General features: G+C 49.5%; 3 protein-coding genes and 1 long non-coding RNA gene across 5 annotated transcripts; 2 read left to right on the top strand and 2 right to left on the bottom strand.

Moving 5' to 3' along the window:
* The first annotated feature begins 7327 nt into the window (after positions 1–7327).
* LOC145459011 (uncharacterized) lies at positions 7328–8601 on the top strand. Its single transcript, XM_080337537.1, has 6 exons — positions 7328–7432; positions 7617–7664; positions 7722–7841; positions 7906–8003; positions 8066–8176; positions 8290–8601. The coding sequence occupies exons 1-6, from the start codon at positions 7386–7388 to the stop codon at positions 8538–8540; spliced, it is 675 nt and encodes a 224-aa protein (XP_080193663.1). The 5' UTR covers positions 7328–7385; the 3' UTR covers positions 8541–8601.
* LOC145459012 (uncharacterized) lies at positions 8499–9673 on the bottom strand. Its single transcript, XR_013921255.1, has 3 exons — positions 9484–9673; positions 9315–9432; positions 8499–8950 (listed from the first exon to the last, which is right to left on the bottom strand). It is a non-coding gene; the product is annotated as an uncharacterized LOC145459012 (long non-coding RNA).
* LOC145459010 (uncharacterized) lies at positions 9593–12153 on the top strand. Of its 2 annotated transcripts, XM_080337536.1 has the most exons (9): positions 9593–9929; positions 9990–10121; positions 10182–10383; positions 10447–10512; positions 10591–10835; positions 10894–11167; positions 11228–11609; positions 11668–11787; positions 11857–12153. In XM_080337536.1, exons 1-9 carry the CDS (start codon positions 9901–9903, stop codon positions 12102–12104), a joined length of 1698 nt encoding a protein of 565 aa, XP_080193662.1. In that variant the 5' UTR covers positions 9593–9900; the 3' UTR covers positions 12105–12153. The 2 variants fall into 2 exon arrangements, with proteins under 2 accessions (XP_080193662.1, XP_080193661.1); XM_080337535.1 differs by having other exon boundaries at positions 9595–9929; positions 10447–10835.
* Positions 12154–18568: 6415 nt separating this feature from the next.
* On the bottom strand, positions 18569–22095 carry LOC145459317 (uncharacterized). Its single transcript, XM_080337967.1, has 7 exons — positions 21171–22095; positions 20897–21110; positions 20444–20832; positions 20110–20383; positions 19667–20048; positions 19165–19608; positions 18569–19106 (listed from the first exon to the last, which is right to left on the bottom strand). Exons 3-7 carry the CDS (start codon positions 20770–20772, stop codon positions 18859–18861), a joined length of 1677 nt encoding a protein of 558 aa, XP_080194093.1. The 5' UTR covers positions 20773–20832; positions 20897–21110; positions 21171–22095; the 3' UTR covers positions 18569–18858.
* Positions 22096–23500: the final 1405 nt, after the last annotated feature.

Here is a 23500-nt window from a genome sequence, read left to right as displayed (position 1 = left end):
GACCAACCGATGTGTTCGTAACCGTGCCCTGAACACGTCGATGTGCGATTTCACACGACCTGACTTAGGGGGGGACCGTTGGCGGCCTCCAAAGTCGGCTTTGTTTCTCTGTGACGTCACAATCGGCGAAAACTCCCATAAGGAATGCATATGCGGCCTTTTCCGGCCATAACTCGCCTCCCTCTTGTCTGATAGAGACGAAAGCGGTACCGTTGCGTTCTGCTTCGGGAGTCGGTCACTCGAACACCGGATTCGACATCGTGGGCCGTCGTGGGGGGACGCTAGGGACCCCCCAATATCAGATTTCTGGCGAATTTGTCGGTTCCGAAATCGTTGCTTTTCCGCCTATTACTCGCCTCCCGATTGTCGGGTCGAGCCGAAAAAGGTACCGTTGAGTTCCGGAGCGCGCGCCGCTTCGAACGATAGCAAAAAATCGGGGATCGAATAAAAAAAAATTCAAATTTAATTATATTATTTTCCTTCAACCGAACATATCTCAGCTGTGGTAACTTCGATTCGGGAAATTCTTTTTTTCGAGCGTTCTTCTCTTTTCGCTGATTCCAGCGAGGGGTCGTTGAATTGTCTGCTGCATTCACGAGCTGAGATATTCCACCAAACGTACCGAAAAAAATATTAATTTAATTATTTTTCAATTTATACCGTGTCTAAAATCGTTGGTTTTCGGGCCATAACACGCCTTTCGCTTGTCCGATCGAGACGAACGACCCATCGTTGCGTTCTTCTACTCGAGACGATCACTCGAACACCAAAATCGACCTCTTGGGACCTCGTATGGGGTCGCCGGAGCCCCCCGCAAGAAATTTTATTTAAACGGAGATATCTGAGCTCTGGTAACTCCGATTCGGAAAATTCTTTTTTTCTAGCATTCTACTCTTTGCGCTGAATCCAGCGAGGGGTTGTTCTAGTGTCTGCTGCATTCACGAGATGAGATATTCGACTAAACGTACCGAAAAAAATGCCTATACTTTAACGTGGCGCGGCGAATTTTGTCAAAGTACAAATTCCCGTAAGGGGTCGCCAGAGCCCCCGCAAGAAATTTTATTTAAACGGAGATATCTCAGCTTTGGTAACTCCGATTCGGAAAATTCTTTTTTTCGAGCGTTCTTCTCTTTGCGCTGATTCCAGCGAGGGGTCGTTTAATTGTCTGCCACATTCACGAGCCCAGATATTCGGCCAAACGTGCCGAAAAAAATATTAAATTAATTATTTTTCAATTTATACCGTGTCTAAAATCGTTGGTTTTCGGGCCATAACACGCCTTTCGCTTGTCCGATCGAGACGAACGACCCATCGTTGCGTTCTTCTACTCGAGACGATCACTCGAACACCAAAATCGACCTCTTGGGACCTCGTATGGGGTCGCCGGAGCCCCCCGCAAGAAATTTTATTTAAACGGAGATATCTGAGCTCTGGTAACTCCGATTCGGAAAATTCTTTTTTTCTAGCATTCTACTCTTTGCGCTGAATCCAGCGAGGGGTTGTTCTAGTGTCTGCTGCATTCACGAGATGAGATATTCGACTAAACGTACCGAAAAAAATGCCTATACTTTAACGTGGCGCGGCGAATTTTGTCAAAGTACAAATTCCCGTAAGAAATGCATTGCCTGGTTATCGGCCAGTACCTCCTCTCTGGGACGGCCCAGAATAACGAACGACCAACCGATGTGTTCGTAACCGTGCCCTGAACACGTCGATGTGCGATTTCACACGACCTGACTTAGGGGGGGACCGTTGGCGGCCTCCAAAGTCGGCTTTGTTTCTCTGTGACGTCACAATCGGCGAAAACTCCCATAAGGAATGCATATGCGGCCTTTTCCGGCCATAACTCGCCTCCCTCTTGTCTGATAGAGACGAAAGCGGTACCGTTGCGTTCTGCTTCGGGAGTCGGTCACTCGAACACCGGATTCGACATCGTGGGCCGTCGTGGGGGGACGCTAGGGACCCCCCAATATCAGATTTCTGGCGAATTTGTCGGTTCCAAAATCGTTGCTTTTCCGCCTATTACTCGCCTCCCGATTGTCGGGTCGAGCCGAAAAAGGTACCGTTGGGTTCCGGAGCGCGCGCCGCTTCGAACGATAGCAAAAAATCGGGAATCGAATAAAAAAAAATTCAAATTTAATTATATTATTTTCCTTCAAACGGACATATCTCAGGTCTGGTAACTCCGATTCAAGAAATTCTTTTTTTCGAGCGTTCTACTCTTTGCGCTGATTCCAGCGAGGGGTCGTTTAATTGTCTGCCACATTCACGAGCCCAGATATTCGGCCAAACGTGCCGAAAAAAATATTAAATTAATTATTTTTCAATTTATACCGTGTCTAAAATCGTTGGTTTTCGGGCCATAACACGCCTTTCCCTTGTCCGATCGAGACGAACGACCCATCGTTGCGTTCTTCTACTCGAGACGATCACTCGAACACCAAAATCGACCTCTTGGGACCTCGTTTGGGGTCGCCGGAGCCCCCGCAAGAAATTTTATTTAAACGGAGATATCTGAGCTCTGTTAACTCCGATTCGGAAAATTCTTTTTTTCTAGCATTCTACTCTTTGCGCTGAATCCAGCGAGGGGTTGTTCTAGTGTCTGCTGCATTCACGAGATGAGATATTCGACTAAACGTACCGAAAAAAATGCCTATACTTTAACGTGGCGCGGCGAATTTTGTCAAAGTACAAATTCCCGTAAGAAATGCATTGCCTGGTTATCGGCCAGTACCTCCTCTCTGGGACGGCCCAGAATAACGAACGACCAACCGATGTGTTCGTAACCGTGCCCTGAACACGTCGATGTGCGATTTCACACGACCTGACTTAGGGGGGGACCGTTGGCGGCCTCCAAAGTCGGCTTTGTTTCTCTGTGACGTCACAATCGGCGAAAACTCCCATAAGGAATGCATATGCGGCCTTTTCCGGCCATAACTCGCCTCCCTCTTGTCTGATAGAGACGAAAGCGGTACCGTTGCGTTCTGCTTCGGGAGTCGGTCACTCGAACACCGGATTCGACATCGTGGGCCGTCGTGGGGGGACGCTAGGGACCCCCCAATATCAGATTTCTGGCGAATTTGTCGGTTCCGAAATCGTTGCTTTTCCGCCTATTACTCGCCTCCCGATTGTCGGGTCGAGCCGAAAAAGGTACCGTTGAGTTCCGGAGCGCGCGCCGCTTCGAACGATAGCAAAAAATCGGGGATCGAATAAAAAAAAATTCAAATTTAATTATATTATTTTCCTTCAACCGAACATATCTCAGCTGTGGTAACTTCGATTCGGGAAATTCTTTTTTTCGAGCGTTCTTCTCTTTTCGCTGATTCCAGCGAGGGGTCGTTGAATTGTCTGCTGCATTCACGAGCTGAGATATTCCACCAAACGTACCGAAAAAAATATTAATTTAATTATTTTTCAATTTATACCGTGTCTAAAATCGTTGGTTTTCGGGCCATAACACGCCTTTCGCTTGTCCGATCGAGACGAACGACCCATCGTTGCGTTCTTCTACTCGAGACGATCACTCGAACACCAAAATCGACCTCTTGGGACCTCGTATGGGGTCGCCGGAGCCCCCCGCAAGAAATTTTATTTAAACGGAGATATCTGAGCTCTGGTAACTCCGATTCGGAAAATTCTTTTTTTCTAGCATTCTACTCTTTGCGCTGAATCCAGCGAGGGGTTGTTCTAGTGTCTGCTGCATTCACGAGATGAGATATTCGACTAAACGTACCGAAAAAAATGCCTATACTTTAACGTGGCGCGGCGAATTTTGTCAAAGTACAAATTCCCGTAAGGGGTCGCCAGAGCCCCCGCAAGAAATTTTATTTAAACGGAGATATCTCAGCTTTGGTAACTCCGATTCGGAAAATTCTTTTTTTCGAGCGTTCTTCTCTTTGCGCTGATTCCAGCGAGGGGTCGTTTAATTGTCTGCCACATTCACGAGCCCAGATATTCGGCCAAACGTGCCGAAAAAAATATTAAATTAATTATTTTTCAATTTATACCGTGTCTAAAATCGTTGGTTTTCGGGCCATAACACGCCTTTCGCTTGTCCGATCGAGACGAACGACCCATCGTTGCGTTCTTCTACTCGAGACGATCACTCGAACACCAAAATCGACCTCTTGGGACCTCGTATGGGGTCGCCGGAGCCCCCCGCAAGAAATTTTATTTAAACGGAGATATCTGAGCTCTGGTAACTCCGATTCGGAAAATTCTTTTTTTCTAGCATTCTACTCTTTGCGCTGAATCCAGCGAGGGGTTGTTCTAGTGTCTGCTGCATTCACGAGATGAGATATTCGACTAAACGTACCGAAAAAAATGCCTATACTTTAACGTGGCGCGGCGAATTTTGTCAAAGTACAAATTCCCGTAAGAAATGCATTGCCTGGTTATCGGCCAGTACCTCCTCTCTGGGACGGCCCAGAATAACGAACGACCAACCGATGTGTTCGTAACCGTGCCCTGAACACGTCGATGTGCGATTTCACACGACCTGACTTAGGGGGGGACCGTTGGCGGCCTCCAAAGTCGGCTTTGTTTCTCTGTGACGTCACAATCGGCGAAAACTCCCATAAGGAATGCATATGCGGCCTTTTCCGGCCATAACTCGCCTCCCTCTTGTCTGATAGAGACGAAAGCGGTACCGTTGCGTTCTGCTTCGGGAGTCGGTCACTCGAACACCGGATTCGACATCGTGGGCCGTCGTGGGGGGACGCTAGGGACCCCCCAATATCAGATTTCTGGCGAATTTGTCGGTTCCAAAATCGTTGCTTTTCCGCCTATTACTCGCCTCCCGATTGTCGGGTCGAGCCGAAAAAGGTACCGTTGGGTTCCGGAGCGCGCGCCGCTTCGAACGATAGCAAAAAATCGGGAATCGAATAAAAAAAAATTCAAATTTAATTATATTATTTTCCTTCAAACGGACATATCTCAGGTCTGGTAACTCCGATTCAAGAAATTCTTTTTTTCGAGCGTTCTACTCTTTGCGCTGATTCCAGCGAGGGGTCGTTTAATTGTCTGCCACATTCACGAGCCCAGATATTCGGCCAAACGTGCCGAAAAAAATATTAAATTAATTATTTTTCAATTTATACCGTGTCTAAAATCGTTGGTTTTCGGGCCATAACACGCCTTTCCCTTGTCCGATCGAGACGAACGACCCATCGTTGCGTTCTTCTACTCGAGACGATCACTCGAACACCAAAATCGACCTCTTGGGACCTCGTTTGGGGTCGCCGGAGCCCCCGCAAGAAATTTTATTTAAACGGAGATATCTGAGCTCTGTTAACTCCGATTCGGAAAATTCTTTTTTTCTAGCATTCTACTCTTTGCGCTGAATCCAGCGAGGGGTTGTTCTAGTGTCTGCTGCATTCACGAGATGAGATATTCGACTAAACGTACCGAAAAAAATGCCTATACTTTAACGTGGCGCGGCGAATTTTGTCAAAGTACAAATTCCCGTAAGGGGTCGCCAGAGCCCCCGCAAGAAATTTTATTTAAACGGAGATATCTCAGCTTTGGTAACTCCGATTCGGAAAATTCTTTTTTTCGAGCGTTCTTCTCTTTGCGCTGATTCCAGCGAGGGGTCGTTTAATTGTCTGCCACATTCACGAGCCCAGATATTCGGCCAAACGTGCCGAAAAAAATATTAAATTAATTATTTTTCAATTTATACCGTGTCTAAAATCGTTGGTTTTCGGGCCATAACACGCCTTTCCCTTGTCCTATCGAGACGAACGACCCATCGTTGCGTTCTTCTACTCGAGACGATCACTCGAACACCAAAATCGACCTCTTGGAACCTCGTTTAAGGTCGCCAGAGCCTCTGCTATAAATTATATTTTAACCGGAGATATCTCAGCTGAGTTCAATGTCCCGTAAGGAATGCATGGGCTGTGTTAAATGGTCTGTTCCCGCTGTTTACCCGTAGAATCACAGATATCCAACACGCGTCATCAATCTAGGCGCCCAACGTGATACTGTCTACACATCAAATCACGATTTCTCCATATAAAATGCTATCAAGTCGCAAAAGTGCTAATGAACGGCTCCACGAACTCACGAAGCCACCGAATTGGTCGTGAGACACTGCATGAGCCTTTTAACGATCCCTAGTGTACCGAATAGGTCCCTAACCCTGAGTTTAACGCCTACAATCAACTGTCGCCAGTTTTCGCCCACCCGAATATGTGGTAGGGCGACATTTGGTGACGCTTGGCGACACTTTAAGGGCTATATTATATCGTCGATAACACAAGTTTCACGTGTTTTATCAGCATAAACGAGGTTGGAACGCGTTGTACGTCGAGCGTATAGCGAGTTTTGCGCCAGCGATCAACTGTCGCCAGTTTTCGCCCACCCGAATATGAGGTAGGGCGACATTTGGTGACGCTTGGCGACACTTTGAGGGCTTTATCATATCGTCGATAACACAAGTTTCACGTGTTTTATCAGCATAAACGAGGTTGGAACGCGTTGTACGTCGAGCGTATAGCGAGTTTTGCGCCAGCGATCAACTGTCGCCAGTTTTCGCCCACCCGAATATGTGGTAGGGCGACATTTGGTGACGCTTGGCGACACTTTAAGGGCTATATTATATCTTCGATAACACAAGTTTCACGTGTTTTATCAGCATAAACGAGGTTGGAACGCGTTGTACGTCGAGCGTATAGCGAGTTTTGCGCCAGCGATCAACTGTCGCCAGTTTTCGCCCACCCGAATATGAGGTAGGGCGACATTTGGTGACGCTTGGCGACACTTTGAGGGCTTTATCATATCGTCGATAACACAAGTTTCACGTGTTCGATCAGCATAAACGAGGTCGGAACGCGTTGTACTTCGAGCGGAGAGCGATTATAGCCAAGTTCAGGACCTTAAACAGACACACGGCTTCGCAATTTCGGTTTGCAAACCCCAGAAAATCGTAAAAATGGGTGTCTAGGCGTGATAATTGTACTGATAACCGGAGTTGCGTGCGTCAGGTATCCATAAACGAGGTACGCCCGTGATTTCTAACTGGCTCAGAGCACGCATAGCGAAAATAAAGACCTCAAACCGGGATATTCTTCACAATCGGCCTCTGAAATCGCCCTTTTTAGGCACAAAATGGACTCTGGCCGTGCTCCGGATTGTCTGATCCGGATATCTACGGTTGCGCCGAATTTGTCCTGTCGCGCCGGTCACGGACATGTGTCGATATTGAGGCTGGGTCCCCTACGTAAAGAGTTATAGGCAAAAAACGCGTTGAGCGAGCCGTGCTCAGCCGAGCGTGGCCAGACGGACTCTGTGACGTAATAATGACACGAGAAAAACTTTTTTCATCGAATTCTTGTCGCGCGCTCATATCGTATTGAAGAGTCGCTTGAGCAGGACGCGCAGAAATGAATACCGTTAATCAAACGAGTGTGATGGATTCCCAAGACATCGGGTAAGCTTTTATGCATGTTACTGCCTGATATACTATACTGCATGCGCCGGTAAGCACTTTATTATAGTCTGCAAGATATAATTTTGCTATATAGGGGCGTGCGTACATATTAGGAACGATCCAATGCCTGCATTGCAATAGCGTAGAAATACCCGCGTATCGATGCGAAACTTTTGTTTTTTAGACAAAGTACCTCGATATCTTCGGCGCATACACCAACAGAGGACACGAAGTGAGTTATTATGCAGCTTATCAGTCTATAAATAATAATTCAGACTAATAATTAAAGGGTTCGTACGCCGAAGAGAATCAGGCAAGAAACCTGTTTCGTCTGCGGTTTTTTCACTAGAGGACAGCGCTCTCGGCACTTGAGAACAGTGCACAATTGGAAGAGAGAGAGGATATTAGAGTGAGATTGCTGTTAATTATCGATGGCATTTTCACCGTGAAATAATTGTGTCGTGTTGTTCAAGGTCTAATCGTTTCGAGCGACAAGAGAGGAGGAATAAGGTGACCGAGTCGCGCAGAAAAGCCATGAAAATCCGTTTGGCGCACCTGCGCACTGATAAAGGTTAGCCCCGGAAGTCAAATAAAATTATATCTACCTCCATCTAATTCGATTTACTCATCAAGATGCCGTTTCGCCAGTTGTGAAGGAGGAAGACGCCGCCGCTGTACAACACGCTGACCCGCTCCAACAAGAAATTATCGCGAACGGCGAGGAAGAAATTGTTTTCCAATCGGGTGAGTCCCAAGTTTCGATTGAACTATGATCGCGGTAATATCTCTGTTACAACTTTTCCCGTGACATGCATGCGTTTACCATGTGAATTTTTCATATCTAATCATATTTGAAGGTACGGAAAGCAAAAATATTGTCGAAACGATTTGCATACGGCAGCGGGGAGGCAAGTCAACCCTTTCGACGGAGCAAATCACCGCAATCGTGACGGACGACCGCTTGAAAGATTTTTTCCGCGACACCGGCCCGCTTAAAAGCTGCGTAGTCAAACATTTCATGATGGTGTGCTACCTGACGTTTGATCAGATGAGAACAAAACTAAGATTCATAAAACAAATTTTATTAGGACACGGGAGCTGTAATTGATATTGTTTTCGATATCGTTTTTTTTATATTTTGGCTGACATTAAATTTTTTCACCCGCAAATGTTGCAAAGTTGTCTTATGGGATAGGTACGTATGGGCGAGACTTTATCATATGGTTGGCGCCGCGCGATTTGATCTGTGTCGCTCATAGTTCCACTTAAGGTTGTGAAAAAAACCGTACAGTAAATAGAAAGCTTACTGGTGTCCATATCAGCCCCATCCCTTAGCCTGGAGCTGTATTTCTGTAGATTGGAACCTGGAAATGTACCTGCAGTTTCGCCTTCATGACATGAAATGTCGCCATGCGTCGCCTCTGATGACGTCACATGACGGGAAGAGAATCCCACACGCGCTGCACTCCTTCTGATCACGCCCAAACCCAATTCGGCACTGTAGTTTGGAACATGGAACTGTAATTGTAGTGTCGCCATTATAAATTGAAGTGTCGCCATTTGTCGCCGTCGCCTCTGATGACGTCACATCACGAAAAAGACAATCCTTCACGCGCTGCACACCATCTAATCACGCTCAAACTCAATTCAGCACTGTAGATCGGAACCTGGAACTGTAATCGCAGTGTCGCCAACGGACCACTAAAACCATACCCAGGCCAGACTGATCGTTCAAGAGGCAGTATGCATGCTGTGTCGTATGCCAGCCGCATTCGCTTTTCGTGTACAATTCTATTGTGGTCTTCTTTCGAGGCGTTAGAGTTTCATCGAACTAGAAATACGCTGCGAAGTGGGTGTCGCCTTTCGATCACTAAGACCATACCTAGTCAAGACTGATCGTACAAGAGGCGGTATCCATGCTGTGTCGTATGCTAGCTGCATTCGCTGGTCTTGTACAAATCTATTGTGATCTTCGTATGAGGCGGTAGACTTTATTCGAACTAGAAATACGCTGTGACGTGGGTGTCGCCATGAAACCACTAAAACCATACCCAGGCAAGACTGATCCTTCAAGAGGCAGTATCCATGCTCTGTCGTATGCCGGTCGCATTCGCTGCTCGTGTACAAATCTATTGTGATCTTCGTACGAGGCGGTAGACTTTATTCGAACTGGAAATACGCTGTGACGTGGGTGTCGCCATGAAACCACTAAAACCATACCCAGGCAATACCGATCCTTCAAGAGGCTGTATCCAATCTTCGGCGCTTGCGCGCTACGCTACAGTGATCGGCTACAAGTCAGTTTTCGCAAAATAATGAATCTAGCCATCTGTGTGACGTAACAATGCCACTGGAAAATTTATTGGCCTCATTTTCGTAGCGGCGCGCATTTCCTGGTGAACCTTGGCGTGTAACGCTGCTCTGTTACGATTCTCTCGCATGAAATCGGCGATTCAGTGATAAAGGGTATGGACACTGCGAATGTCGAAGCGATCAGGTGAGTCTTTCGTCATTTATCACATACAACTCCGCTAATATTGTCATGTATCGCGAGCAGTCCCATAAAGATTGGTCCAGTAAAAAGCGTAAGAAAAGACAGGTGCCGCATTTGCCAAAAATGGACAAAAGGACATTTATCTAGACACTTGCGAACAGTACACAAGCTGACGGCAGCTCAAATCGCAAAAGAGTGAGATTGTAAACGGTACAATTACCGTGAACAGGAGCGAACGATCGCTACTTTTTTCAGGTCAGCACGTTGCGCGGTACCGACGAAGCGACATCGCTCACGATCGTGGTGTACTATTTGCTCGCGATCGATAAGCCGAGCTTACGTGTCGGGGCACTGGAGAAACGCACACCTGGATAAAATACGTGACGGTTTCACCGTAGGTGGAGACGCTTACAGAAATAATTTTAAAAAGTTATCGTTTGAAACGGACTTTGCAACCGTGAGTATCTCCGCGAACCGGGTCGCTTCGATTTATAAAATAATTGCGATTCGTTTCCTTCAGCTGCTCTCCGCGTATCGTAGGCATCGCAAACTACAACTGCTGGACGAATTTAATACGAATATGGTGGTGAGCAAAGTCAAATCGACGTTCAGGAAGTTTGTTGCTGATGAGCCCGACCGACTGTTGAAATTTATCGGCAACCAGGACGAGGAGCTGTCTGCCAGCACCATTTTCAACACGTTAACGTCACTGAAAGGATTTTTGGAGTTCGCGCGTTTGCATTTTCCCGCGATACTGGACAAAATAGTGTCGCCGGAGAACGTGGTCAGAGTCTTGCGGATCATCGCCACATATTCGCGAGCCACGAACAAGAGACGAAAACGACAAAACGAAAAGCGTCTGTCGCTCGACATGGACGCTATTGACAGAAATTGGGGAAATTTGAAAAGGTTCGTACTGTCATGGTGATATTAAACGGTTCAAAGTTTACCGTTTGATTATTTTCAGAATGATAAACTCCGAGGCGTTTAACGACGACCTTACCCGACCGATCACAAAAGAAAATATCCGCGATTGTTTGGCAGCGACGGTAATCAGCATAGGAATGGCGTCAGGGACACGACTGTCGTATTTCAGAAGAGTAACCGCGCGAGAGCTAAGTCGCCCGCTCGCTTCGGTCGACGACACCACAAGTTTAGTGGTGCAAGTCGACCAGAACAAATCCAGCTCGCAGCAGGGCCTGTTCGTAATGAGCCAACGCGACTACGACCGATTTAAGAACGTAAGCGTTACAATGTCGCCGACGTGTTACAAAATGATCTACGACCTGTTGTCCATTCAGATTTGCCAGCAAAGCAACCCGAGTTTCGATTACGAACAAGACACAGTCGCGCTCAGAAACTCAAACAGCGAGCCGTACAAAAATCTTTCGGTGCTCGTAATCGAATATCTTCTTCGCAACCAAGTGGCACTGACGTACCAGCACTTACGTAAAATCGTCGCGACTTTGGCGAGCTCGGCCGACGAGGTTGGTCAAAGTCAGGTATCGATCTCCTCTTCGCACAGCACGGAAGTGGCCTGTCTACATTACGATGGGATCGGGAGAGCTCGAAAAGCGGTCGCTGGATCGATCCTTATCAGACAATTACTCTCGAATGCCATGTCCAGCCGACTCGAGAGCATATATTCGGATTTGGCCGCGTCAAAACGCGGATCAGCTCAAGGTATGTGCAGTCGACTAAAAGTAATACGCAATCGATTCGAAATCAGTTACGCATCAAGATTCGTGTGAATCAGCGACCGGTATTGCAAATACTCCGAAACCAGAGGGCAGCAAGTTTGCGGCGAGCGATCCAAGTACGACGGCCGCGAACTGTGCTCACGGCATTGATTGTAATGAAGGTGAATGAACGACAAAGTGATATCTTCAATCTCGAAACGCTATTACCGTCTGAATATTCAATCGCGCAGGCGGTGAACTTGAAGGTCTCGCCAGCACCATTTGCAAACGCCAGAGAGGTGCCAAGTCACGTTTAACAGAGCAGCAAGTCAGAAGACTGCTTAACGAGGATCGGCTGCGTGCATTTTACGAAAAAGATGGTCGTCTGCTGAGCAAAATTGTACACGACTACAAAAGCGAGTGTTGCCTGAGTTTTCAGCAGATGCGCGAAAAAATTAAATTTATCAAAAATTGTCTGATTAGAAATAAATACGGGTGAACGAAGCTGCTGTTTGTTTTATCGTTTCGTGGAAGGAACTTTTCACTTTGAGGATAGGTGTTGACATTATTTCCACCCCTGAAATCGGAAAAAAAAATCAGACACGCGTATAAAACAGTTAAGTCCTACCCACCTCGAAAAAGTTGAAGTTTTTTCTGTCGAATATTTTCCAAGTCCGAGATCTCTCCACTTTAAGCCAGGGTCGAGATCGAAAAATACTTGAAGTTCGGCCGACGAAGACCGAGCCAAATCCCGGTGATTTTTTTTCGGACTCCAACGAAAACAATAAGCGCGCAGCGAGGCCCGATCGCCGACCAAAAACCACCCAAGAACCGTGGCGATCTTTTTCGGACTCTGACGAAAAAAAAAGTCCCCGCGCGCGCCCCAAATTAACGGGGCGTGCGCGGGGACACACTTTCAAGCACGAAATCAAAAACGAAAATATTTGCTACTTAAACCAACGGCTGCTGATCAAGGCGGGCGCAGGCAGCACCGTTTTGAATAGGTGTGTTCGCCCGACTCCGCCGCGGGCTTGCGTCCGTCTATCCGGGGGCCCTTCCGGATAGACGACCGCGACAGCCCGCAGCGGAGTGGGGAACGCTGCCTGCATCCCGTCAAGATCAGCGACCGTCTCCCACTTCTACTTCACTGCTTCTACTTGTGCTCACCATTCCGGGCTGATGAACGGCCCCATCCTTCGCTTGCTCGGTTGAATTTCTTCACTTTGACATTCAGAGCACTGGGCAGAGCTCGCATTACCCAGAGTCATTTTCTCAGTGCGGAGTACCCGTACTGTTAACCATCTTTCGATCTCTCGTCTGAATTTCTTCACTTTGACATTCAGAGCACTGGGCAGAGCTCGCATTACCCAGAGTAATTTTCTCAGTGCGGAGTACCCGTACTGTTAACCGTATTTCGGTTTCGCGGCTAAATTTCTTCACTTTGACATTCAGAGCACTGCTCGCTCGTCGCGCTACCGCGTCCTTCGACGCGGGAGAGGCCAGGGTTGCCACGCCCCGCAAAGTTCGTTTTCCGCGCCGGCCTCGCCCTCGACCGGCGTTGTACCTTGGAGACTAACGAAAGACTAACGCTTGCGCCCCGCATCGCTTCTGGTCGGCGACTTGTTCAAGGCCGCCGCGCATTCTGACGTGGCAATTGACGACTTTCGCTACACCTTAACGGCCAATCCTGACCGGCTGCGTCACACCGACTCCACCGCAAGGAATTCAACGATTTTTTTCGCCACAGTTTCGCCACGGTTTCGCGGCTGAATTTCTTCACTTTGACATTCAGAGCACTGGGCAGAGCTGCTTTACCCAGAGTCAATTTCTCAGTACGGAAAACCCGGACTGCTACGAGGTCGCTTCCCGGCAGGGCTTCGGGTGAGGTAGGGTCACCATTGCCGCTCGAAGGCGATACAAACCGACCACAGTCCGCCGCTGCTAGCTCTACCGGTGGCTCGCTCGTCGCGCTACCGCGTCCTTCGACGCGGGGAGGCCAGGGTTGCCACGCCCCGCAAAGTTCGTTTTCCGCGCCGGCCTCGCCCTCGACCGGCGTTGTACCTTGGAGACTAACGAGAGAACGCACTCTCCTTTACTGCGCAAGGCGAACGGACTGTCCCGACAACATGCGGGACTCACGGGCCGATCGCACCCGCGGTTCCCAACACGAAGCCAGAGTCGTACGAACGCTTGCGCCCCGCATCGCTTCTGGTCGGCGACTTGCTTAGGGCCGCCGAGCATTCTGACGTGGCAATTGACGACTTTCGCTACACCTTAACGGCCAATCCTGACCGGCTGCGTCACACCGACTCCACCGCAAGGAATTCAACGATTTTTTTCGCCACAGTTTCTCAATGAAAACGTTCTCTGCGATCGGCGACTTGCTTAAGGCCGCCTCGCATTCTGTTTCGTTCGTCGCGGCTGAAGACCGGGCCCTAGAGGCGTTCGGACCCGTTCCCCGCTCGCGCTCCGCATCGCGTCGGCGACTTGCTTAAGGCCGCCGAGCATTCTGACGTGGCAATTGACGACTTTCGCTACACCTTAACGGCCAATCCTGACCGGCTGCGTCACACCGACTCCACCGCAAGGAATTCAACGATTTTTTTCGCCACAGTTTCTCAATGAAAACGTTCTCGCCGTTCGGACTCCAAGCTTCAAGCGGCATATTCCCTCCGTCAATTCCTTCGCATCGTTTTTCGAGTCTCGGGAAAATCCGCCATGGTAACGGTCTCACCGTGCGACGCTCTTGGCGACGCGACGCCTGACAGGCGCCTTTCGATTTATGCACCACCATCCACAATTTCGCGCTCCCTCTCCAGGATCGAACCCTGATCCGGTCGCAGACACCGAAGCTGCCATTCACGCGTGGGTATCCGGAGCGTTGTCGGTAACTGCTCGCCTTCCGCGGACGGTCGGCGCTCATTTGCATGTACCGGCTCCAGGACGGCCACGACGCGAGAGGCGTGCGGCTGGCCGCGACACCTATTCACCATCTTTCGGGCATACGTAAACGCTCTTTCGCAACACCGACAGGCCGACGCGCGGCAGGAGCGGCATCTAATATCGCTGCGGGTTCTCGTTTCGCCCGTCAACTTGCGTTCACGCTATAATCGTGCATAGGTCCGTGTTCTCGTGAGAGGTAAGGGAGTCGCGACGCGAACGGACGCTTCCGGCAAAGCGCGGGACTCACGGGCCGCAACAACCCGCAGTTCCCGAATCGTAACCGGAGTCGGACGAACTTTCGCGACAACCTCTCCTCGACCATCGACCGCGAGCAGGCCGTGGCCCGCCCCGGGAAGCCCATTCGACGGTGCGTCGCGCGCACAACGACGCCGCCAGGGCGAGATGCCCCGCCGACGCCGAAGCGCGCCGCCGCTCCCGACACAAAGCGACCCCGAGCTGACGACAGGACCTTATCGTTTATACTCAAGACGGTCCCGCCAGGATTTGAACTCTCTTCGGCACTTCGGTTCCGACCGCCGCCGAACGCCACGGAGCCGCGCCCGAGAAGCCGAAAGTCGCTCCGGCCGAGCGTACCGCGCGCGGAGGCGCGATCGCGACGGCCGGGTCGACAAACGACGAGGGCCCGAACCCCGCGCCTTGACGACGGCGCTCGTGAACCGTAGAACGACGGGCCTCGCGACCCGACGCCCAAACATTCAGGTTTGTCCTTACCGTGAGCGGCCCGCGAAGGCCGCCACACGCACGATTCGCGGTTGGGGAGTATCCACCGTCCAGAGTCGTCTCATAGTCAGTCGCAACGTATTCCGACAACGCGCGGGATTCCGGCCCACGCACCGACCTTCGCTCTTGATTATTGAAAACGCTCTCGGCGAGCGTTCCCGCAACAGTTCGCACCGCCGCCGGTCGACGAATTTCACTTCTGGCGGCGGGGCACGTTCATAAGGCACTTACCGTGCCATAGGTAGACACTTGAATGATATATCTCGCGCACTGCGAGGTCCGCCCCTGGGCGGGGACCAGGGTGTCGGCTACCTCCGACACCGGCGCCGCCGTTCTCAGCGCCCGCGTATGTACTTTCGCTCTCGATCGACCGACCGACCGTTGTCGGGTGGCCCGACGCCGCTTAGGACGCGGGCGCCCGCTTAAAGCTCAACAGAGTTTCGCCGTCCGGAGACGAGACGGCAGGCCCGTTTGCCGGATCTGGGACGCCACGATGCCGCGTCGCGATGCACGGAAAGGCGCCCGAGACCGCCGCCCGGGACCGAGGACGAAGTCCGTCAATTCCTAGTTTCGTTACGGGAAAAGCCGTCATGGTGACGGATTCCCTTTGCTGTACTTTCGCTCTCGATTAAAAGGCGTGCCCACCGTGTCGCGTCCACGCCGCGTCTTGATGAGTCCGCTCTCCGATATGCCTCATGGCTGTATGACAGGTGTAGGGTCACTAAGCACCGTATCCCTCCGTCTACGACATATCGGGCAAGCTCGCTCGCAGCGGCGATGGCGTCCGAAACGCAGGGACGCGACGCCCGTTCGCGCTGACGCGTCCTTCGACGCGCTGGAGGCAAGGGCCGCGAAGCCCAGCGTTGGACGAGGCATTTGTCGACTGTTCTCCACGCCCAAAGGCGTTCTCTACGCTTTCGCTCTCGATTATTCTCTACGCCGACGGGATGGGCAAGGACTGGTTTCGGGCCTTCGCCGTCTACCTTAGTTAGTCGCCCTACGCGCTCTCCGCCGCGTACTCGCGCGACGCCGGCCTACTTCCTCGACCGACGCCTGTATTTTTGCTGCCCCAGCTCATAATTTAGCTCCGCCGGCTCGCCGGAGTGCAACACACCGGTGCGCCGGCTTCTCGACGCCGGATTCTCTCCTCAGCAACGCCGACAGGCTCCGTGGGAAGGGTCGGGGTTCCAAGCCCGAAGGATAACGTTACGCGCCCGTCGCCAGTCAGGCAGGCGGGACGCGCGCCCTTCCCATAGTAGTCTCTTTTCGGAAACCCAGGTGAGTTTTTTCTACTCAGTCGTTTTTAAAAGGTAGGACCCCGGAATAAACCGGCGTCCAAGCCTGCCAAAAAACTCTCGCGTGTCGGCATACTCTGCCGCTCGGCACTCGGCCTCGCCGAGGTCCGAAAAACGACCAAGTCCAAAATCCTTACGTGCCGGTGAATTCGGCCTCTCGGTTATCGCACAAGCATATCGTGTCAGCAGGCGCCGAGCAGGCGCCTCTCCTATAATAGTCATTTTCCAGAAACCCTGGTGAGTTTTTTCGACTTAGTCGTTTTGGAAGGTCGCACCCGGGCCGGCGGGCCGAAAAATTTTTGCCGAACCAAAAAAAATTTTTTCCCGAAAAAAAAAATTTTTGCCCCGGAAAATAAAAAAAAATTAAAAAAAAATATTTTTCGAAAATGCCTCCCAGGGGAACCCACACACGAAGTTTCGGGCCGATCCGACCAACTTTGCCCAGTCCGGGCGTAAGGCGCCGTGTTAAGCTAAGGGCGAGGTGCCAAAAGCGCCCAAGTCCGAACTCCCGTAAGGAAAGCATATGGCGCCTGTGCGATAATCGACTAAGTCCGAAATTTTCCTCGGAAAAAGTTGATTTTTTTCGCCGGCCAAAAGTCCGCCTAAAGACCCCACACACGAAGTTTGGAACCGATCCGAGCAAGTCTGGCCGACCTATCGTAAGGCCCCGTGTTAAAGTATGAGCGAGGTGCCGAAAACGCCTAAGTCCGAACTCCCGTAAGGAATGCATGGGGCGAAAATCGAAAAAAAGTTAAAGTCAGAAATTTTTTTTTTTTCGTTTTAAATCACCTGGGGCAGTTCTTTAGACTCCGTAGAGACGATCGGTGAAGGAATTATCTCGATCCGTCAACTCCCGCGGCCTCCAGAGCCGGTCAAATGTCCGTTTTGGGCGGGCTTTAACCGGAGATATCTCGGCTCCGGTAGCTCCGATTTCGACAAACTTTTTTTTTCCGGATTCGTCTCGTGGCGCTGCTTCCGACAAGGGGTCCCGCGTGGGTCTGGCCCCAACAAAGGCCGAGCTATTCGCGAAAAACGCGTATCTCGGCTTCTGAGCGTCCTAGAGCTACGTGCATAGTCGCAATCGATTCGTGATGCCAAAGCGAGGGTGAAATTTTTACTTTTTCGTACGGCCTCCCAGCGCCACGAAAACGGTGTTTTCGTGTTCTACGGGCTCTCCCGAGTCCGTCGGTGTGCGGGAAATCAGAATCGAAAAAAAAAATTCAAAATTCAAATATAATATTTTCCTTCAACCGGATATATCTCGGCTCTGGTAACTCCGATTTTGAAAATTCTTTTTTTCGAGCGTTCTTCTCTTTTCGCTGATTCCAGCGAGGGGTCGTTGAATAGTCTGCTGCATCCACGAGCCGAGATATTCCACCAAACGTAGCGAAAAAAATATTAATTTAATGATTTTTCAATTTATAACGTGTCTAAAATCCTTGGTTTTTGGGCCATAACACGCCTTTCCCTTGTCCGATCGAGACGAAAATGGTACCGTTGCGTTCTGCTTCGCGAGTCGGTCACTCGAACACCGGATTCGACATCGTGGGCCGTCGTGGGGGGACGCTAGGGACCCCCCAATATCAGATTTCTGGCGAATTTGTCGGTTCCGAAATCGTTGCTTTTCCGCCTATTACTCGCCTCCCGATTGTCGGGTCGAGCCGAAAAAGGTACCGTTGGGTTCCGGAGCGCGCGCCGCTTCGAACGATAGCAAAAAATCGGGGATCGAATAAAAAAAAATTCAAATTTAATTATATTATTTTCCTTCAACCGAACATATCTCAGCTGTGGTAACTTCGATTCGGGAAATTCTTTTTTTCGAGCGTTCTTCTCTTTTCGCTGATTCCAGCGAGGGGTCGTTGAATTGTCTGCTGCATTCACGAGCTGAGATATTCCACCAAACGTACCGAAAAAAATATTAATTTAATTATTTTTCAATTTATACCGTGTCTAAAATCGTTGGTTTTCGGGCCAGGGTTAGGGTTAGGGTTAGGGTTAGGGTTAGGGTTAGGGTTAGGGTTAGGGTTAGGGTTAGGGTTAGGGTTAGGGTTAGGGACTTTATTGGCGCCTTCATTTTGCGTTAAAACGTGTCCGGGATCTCATCATCCATGCCCGTCATCGTGAGGTTGTGGAGCCGGACATAAATTTCGCATTAAGTTTACGTGCGTCGCGTTCTCGACGTCGTGAAAGGGGCTTAGGCGTATCATGGTAGGCGCCACGCTCGTTCTCACGATTTTGGGGATCAAAATCAAGAGTCAAAGAACAAAACTCCGTTCATCCAGGTTTATTTGTCTTTAAAAACGACTTGATGAATCTCATTTTTGAACGCATTTGCTGAAAGTTTAAATAGCATTCCGATTTATATTCGTGAACTATCCTGCTCAGTAGAGGTCCACGATCGTAATAAAACGCATGCAAACGAGAGTCTTTGATCAGTTTCTCCACTAGCTCGTTCGTCAACGTGGTCTTTGTCCCTCTCTGACGGTTGCATATCGAATTCGCTATTTCCTCGACGTCATTATCTGCGGGTTTGAATATGATTAGAAATGGAATTTTGGACAGTAATAGCAAATAGATTACCCTCATTTGTGACGATCCGTGTGTCCCGGTCCGTAGCGAATAAAGTTTCCGAATTAGCTCCGTTTGATTGCGTATCATTTTCGGTGCGAAAAGTGCTATCGTCCTCTGTTTGCAGCTCTGGTTGAACTGTGGTCGGGGTTGGGGTCGGTCTGACGATCCGTGTGTCCCGGTCCGTAGCGAATAGAGTTTCCGAATTAGCTCCGTTTGATTGCGTATCATTTTCGGTGCGTAAAGTGATATCGTCCTTTGTTGGCAGCTCAGGTTGAACTGCTGTCGGGGTTGGGGTCGGTCTGACGATCCGTGTGTCCCGGTCCGTAGCGAATAGAATTTCCGAATTAGCTCCGTTTGATTGGGTGTCATTTTCGGTGCGTAAAGTGATATCGTCCTTTGTTGGCAGCTCAGGTTGAACTGTGGTCGGGGTTGGGTTCGGTGATTCAAATGATCCTTAATCAACAGTTGCGGTCAGATATATGACGTTATAATTTTATAGGGCTTTACATACCTTCATTTGGGGGAGCTTTTGACGCGGCCAACTCCGCATATAAGTCATCGTGTGTACTGTTCACGGCTTTGCGGAGCATTTCTCTGCATAGAATCGCCCCGGCAGCCGCCCTCTTGGTCCTGCCTATCCCGTCATAGTGTCGACTCGCGACCTCCGTGCTGTGCGACGATGACATCGCAACATGATATTGTCCAATGTCGTCAAGCGAACTCGCCATCGTGGCGACTATTTTACGGAGGTGCTGGTACGTTAGGCTGACTTCGTGGGTACTGAGGTATTCCACGACACAAACCGATAAATTTTGGAACGGCTTGCCGTTCGAGTTTCGCAACGCGACTTCTTCCCGTGACAAATCCAAGTTTGGATTGGTTTGCTTGCAAATCTGAAATCGAAAAGAGGTTTTAGACCGCTCCATTACACGTTCATATCTTCGTAACACCTACCTGTTTGAATCGGTCATAGTCTTTTTGAGTCATAACCAACAAACCCTGACTCGACAGGCACTTGTTGTGGTTGACCTGTATGACTAACATTTCGGGATCGTTCACGGAACGGACGGCGTGGCTAAGCTCGTATCCGGTCACTCTACGAAAATATGACAGTCTCGTGCCACTTGCAAGTCCGACCTGGATGATTGTCGCGGCCAAGCAATCCCGCACGTTTTCGTCTGTTAACGGTTGATGGAGGTCTCTTTTAAACGTTTCGCTTTTGATCATTCTAAAAAAAAACACGCATATTAAACTTAAAACTTTACGATATTTTAACCTTAGCACGAACCTTTTGATATTCGGCCAATTTTTATTGATGACGTCCATGTCGAGAGACAAACGTTTCTCGTGCTGCCGCTTTCTTCTTTTATTGGTCGCTCTAGAGTACGTCGCGATGATTTGTAGGGCTCTCAGTTGGTTGTCCGGTGAAACCACTTTTTCCAACAATGCCGGATGCTGCATACGCGCAAATTCAAGAAATCCCTTTAGCGACGCCAGGGTGTTGAAAATAGTGCTCGCGGACAGTCTCCCGTCGGCGTTAGAAATGTACGTGACTAATTGTTCCGGCTCGTCAACCACAAACTTCTTGAAAACTGATTTTAGTTTGCTGACGACCATTTTGGTGTTGACTTCGTCGAGCGCTTGCACTTGGCGATGCCTTTCGTACAGGGAGAGGAGCTGTAATAAACGGATCTGCATTATTTCGGTAAAAAAGTGACACATTACCTTCAGAGTTACTCACGCTTGAAAAGTCGGACTCGAAGGTCAACTTTTTAAAGTTTTCCTGGTAGGTCTCGCAACCTATCCCGAAGCCGTCGCGTATTTTATCGGAATGGATAATCCTCCAGTGTGTTGCTTTATAGGCCGTGGCAACTGGTCTAGAACAGAGTCCACACCAAGACCGTGGGCGACATTCCTTGATGTATTGCTTGGGCTCGCGCAAGTAGCGAGCGGACCTGCGACATGTAATATTTTTTGGCTTCTAGTTGTTATAAATAAGCCAACGACAATCTTACTCTTTAATTCTCTCGACTGACCACTTATGAACGTTCCTCAGATGCCGCGTTCTATGACCTTTGGTGGGTATATGGCAGACTTGACATCGGTCGAGTCTTATTCTTTTAGTGGGTCGAATTGTAACAGGATCGCTGGAATAAACAATAAAACTCCGATATTCGCGGCTCTCTAGCGCTCCCTACGTGACCCCGCATCATCTAGTCACACATTGACGTGACCAGCGCGCGCTTAGGAGCCGGGAGGTGCGTCGTTTGTCATTCTGAGCCGTCCCAGAGAAGAGAAAATGGCAGAAAACCCCCAGAAATCCGATTATCGCCGCTCTCTAGCGCCCCTTACGTGACCCCACCCCATCGAGCCGCACATCGACGTCACCAGCGCGCGCTTAGGAGCCGGGAAGTGCGTCGTTTGTCATTATTAGCCGTCCCAGAGAAGAGATAATGGCCGGAAACCCTACCGGAAATCCGATATTCGCCGCTCTCTAGCGCCCCCACACGTGACCCCACCCCATCGAGCCGCGCATCGACGTCATCAGCGCGCGCTTAGGAGCCGGGAGGTGCGTCGTTTGTCATTCTGGGCCGTCCCAGAAAAGAGATATTTGCCGAAAACCGGTCCAGGCATTCCTTATGGGATTTCCGCCGACTGTGACGTCACGGCTAATCAAAGGCCACTTTGGAGGCCGCAAGCGGTCCTCCCCCAGGTCGGACATCATCGAGCTGCACATCGACGTGACCATCGCGCGATTTCCAACACTTCGGTGGCTCGTTCGTCGTGCTGGGCTCACCCAGAGTTGAGATATGGCACGAAAACTGGCCCATGCATTCCTTATGGAAGCTGGACTTCCGCAAAATCTCGCCATGTTAAAGTATAGGGAATTTTTCGAGACGTGTAGTCCAATAACTCAACTCGTGTATGTAGCACATAGTTAAACGATCCCGCGTTCGAATTGGCGCAAAGGGAAGAATACAATACAATAAGAATTTTCCGATTCGGAGTTACCGGGGCTGAGATAGCGACGAGTTATGGATACGAGTTACGGCCCGAAATCCAACTATTTTAGACTCGGTAAAAGCTACTTCGCCGAATCCTGCCACGCTAAAGTATAGGGATTTCAAAATAAGAAGAATTTTTCACTCACCCGGTGACTTGAGATTCCATTATATGCTCTTGATGCACGGTAATCCACCCCGAACGTCCTTCCAACGCGACAGTTCACTAGCATATGAGCGCGCGGCGAGAATTTTCTGGAAAAATATATTCCCGGGTCATTATTACGTCATAGAGGGCCCGAAATTTTTTTTCTCGAAAATCGGTCTGGGGCCCGCCGAAACACGTTTTTTGACGATTTTTATGCATTTTGGGCGGTTGTTGACACTGTATAAGGTCCTAAATCACGCTCTGGTTGTCTTGTGCCAAGTCTACAAGACGCCTAAACCAGTTTTACACGTAACCGGCACGCACAACTACCAATATAGACGATGCAGTACCCGCCGAAACACGGTTTTTGACGATTTTTATGCATTTTGGGCGGTTGTTGACACTGTATAAGGTCCTAAATCACGCTCTGGTTGTCTTGTGCCAAGTCTACAAGACGCCTAAACCAGTTTTACACGTAACCGGCACGCACAACTACCAATATAGACGATGCAGTACCCGCCGAAACACGGTTTTTGACGATTTTTATGCATTTTGGGCGGTTGTTGACACTGTTTAAGGTCCTAAATCACGCTCTGGTTGTCTTGTGCCAAGTCTACAAGACGCCTAAACCAGTTTTACACGTAACCGGCACGCACAACTACCAATATAGACGATGCAGTACCCGCCGAAACACGTTTTTTGACGATTTTTATGCATTTTGGGCGGTTGTTGACACTGTATAAGGTCCTAAATCACGCTCTGGTTGTCTTGTGCCAAGTCTACAAGACGCCTAAACCAGTTTTACACGTAACCGGCACGCACAACTACCAATATAGACGATGCAGTACCCGCCGAAACACGGTTTTTGACGATTTTTATGCATTTTGGGCGGTTGTTGACACTGTTTAAGGTCCTAAATCACGCTCTGGTTGTCTTGTGCCAAGTCTACAAGACGCCTAAACCAGTTTTACACGTAACCGGCACGCACAACTACCAATATAGACGATGCAGTACCCGCCGAAACACGGTTTTTGACGATTTTTATGCATTTTGGGCGGTTGTTGACACTGTTTAAGGTCCTAAATCACGCTCTGGTTGTCTTGTGCCAAGTCTACAAGACGCCTAAACCCGTTTTACACGTAACCGACACGCACAACTACCAATATAGACGATGCAGTACCCGCCGAAACACGGT

Source organism: Botryllus schlosseri, chromosome 16, assembly GCF_051294905.1.
Source record: "Botryllus schlosseri isolate E-star chromosome 16, Bs_hap1, whole genome shotgun sequence".
In the NCBI taxonomy this organism is placed as follows: Eukaryota; Metazoa; Chordata; class Ascidiacea; order Stolidobranchia; family Styelidae; genus Botryllus; species Botryllus schlosseri.
The sequence above is the reverse complement of the archived record's forward strand: the minus strand, read 5'-3'. Positions and strand labels throughout refer to the sequence as shown.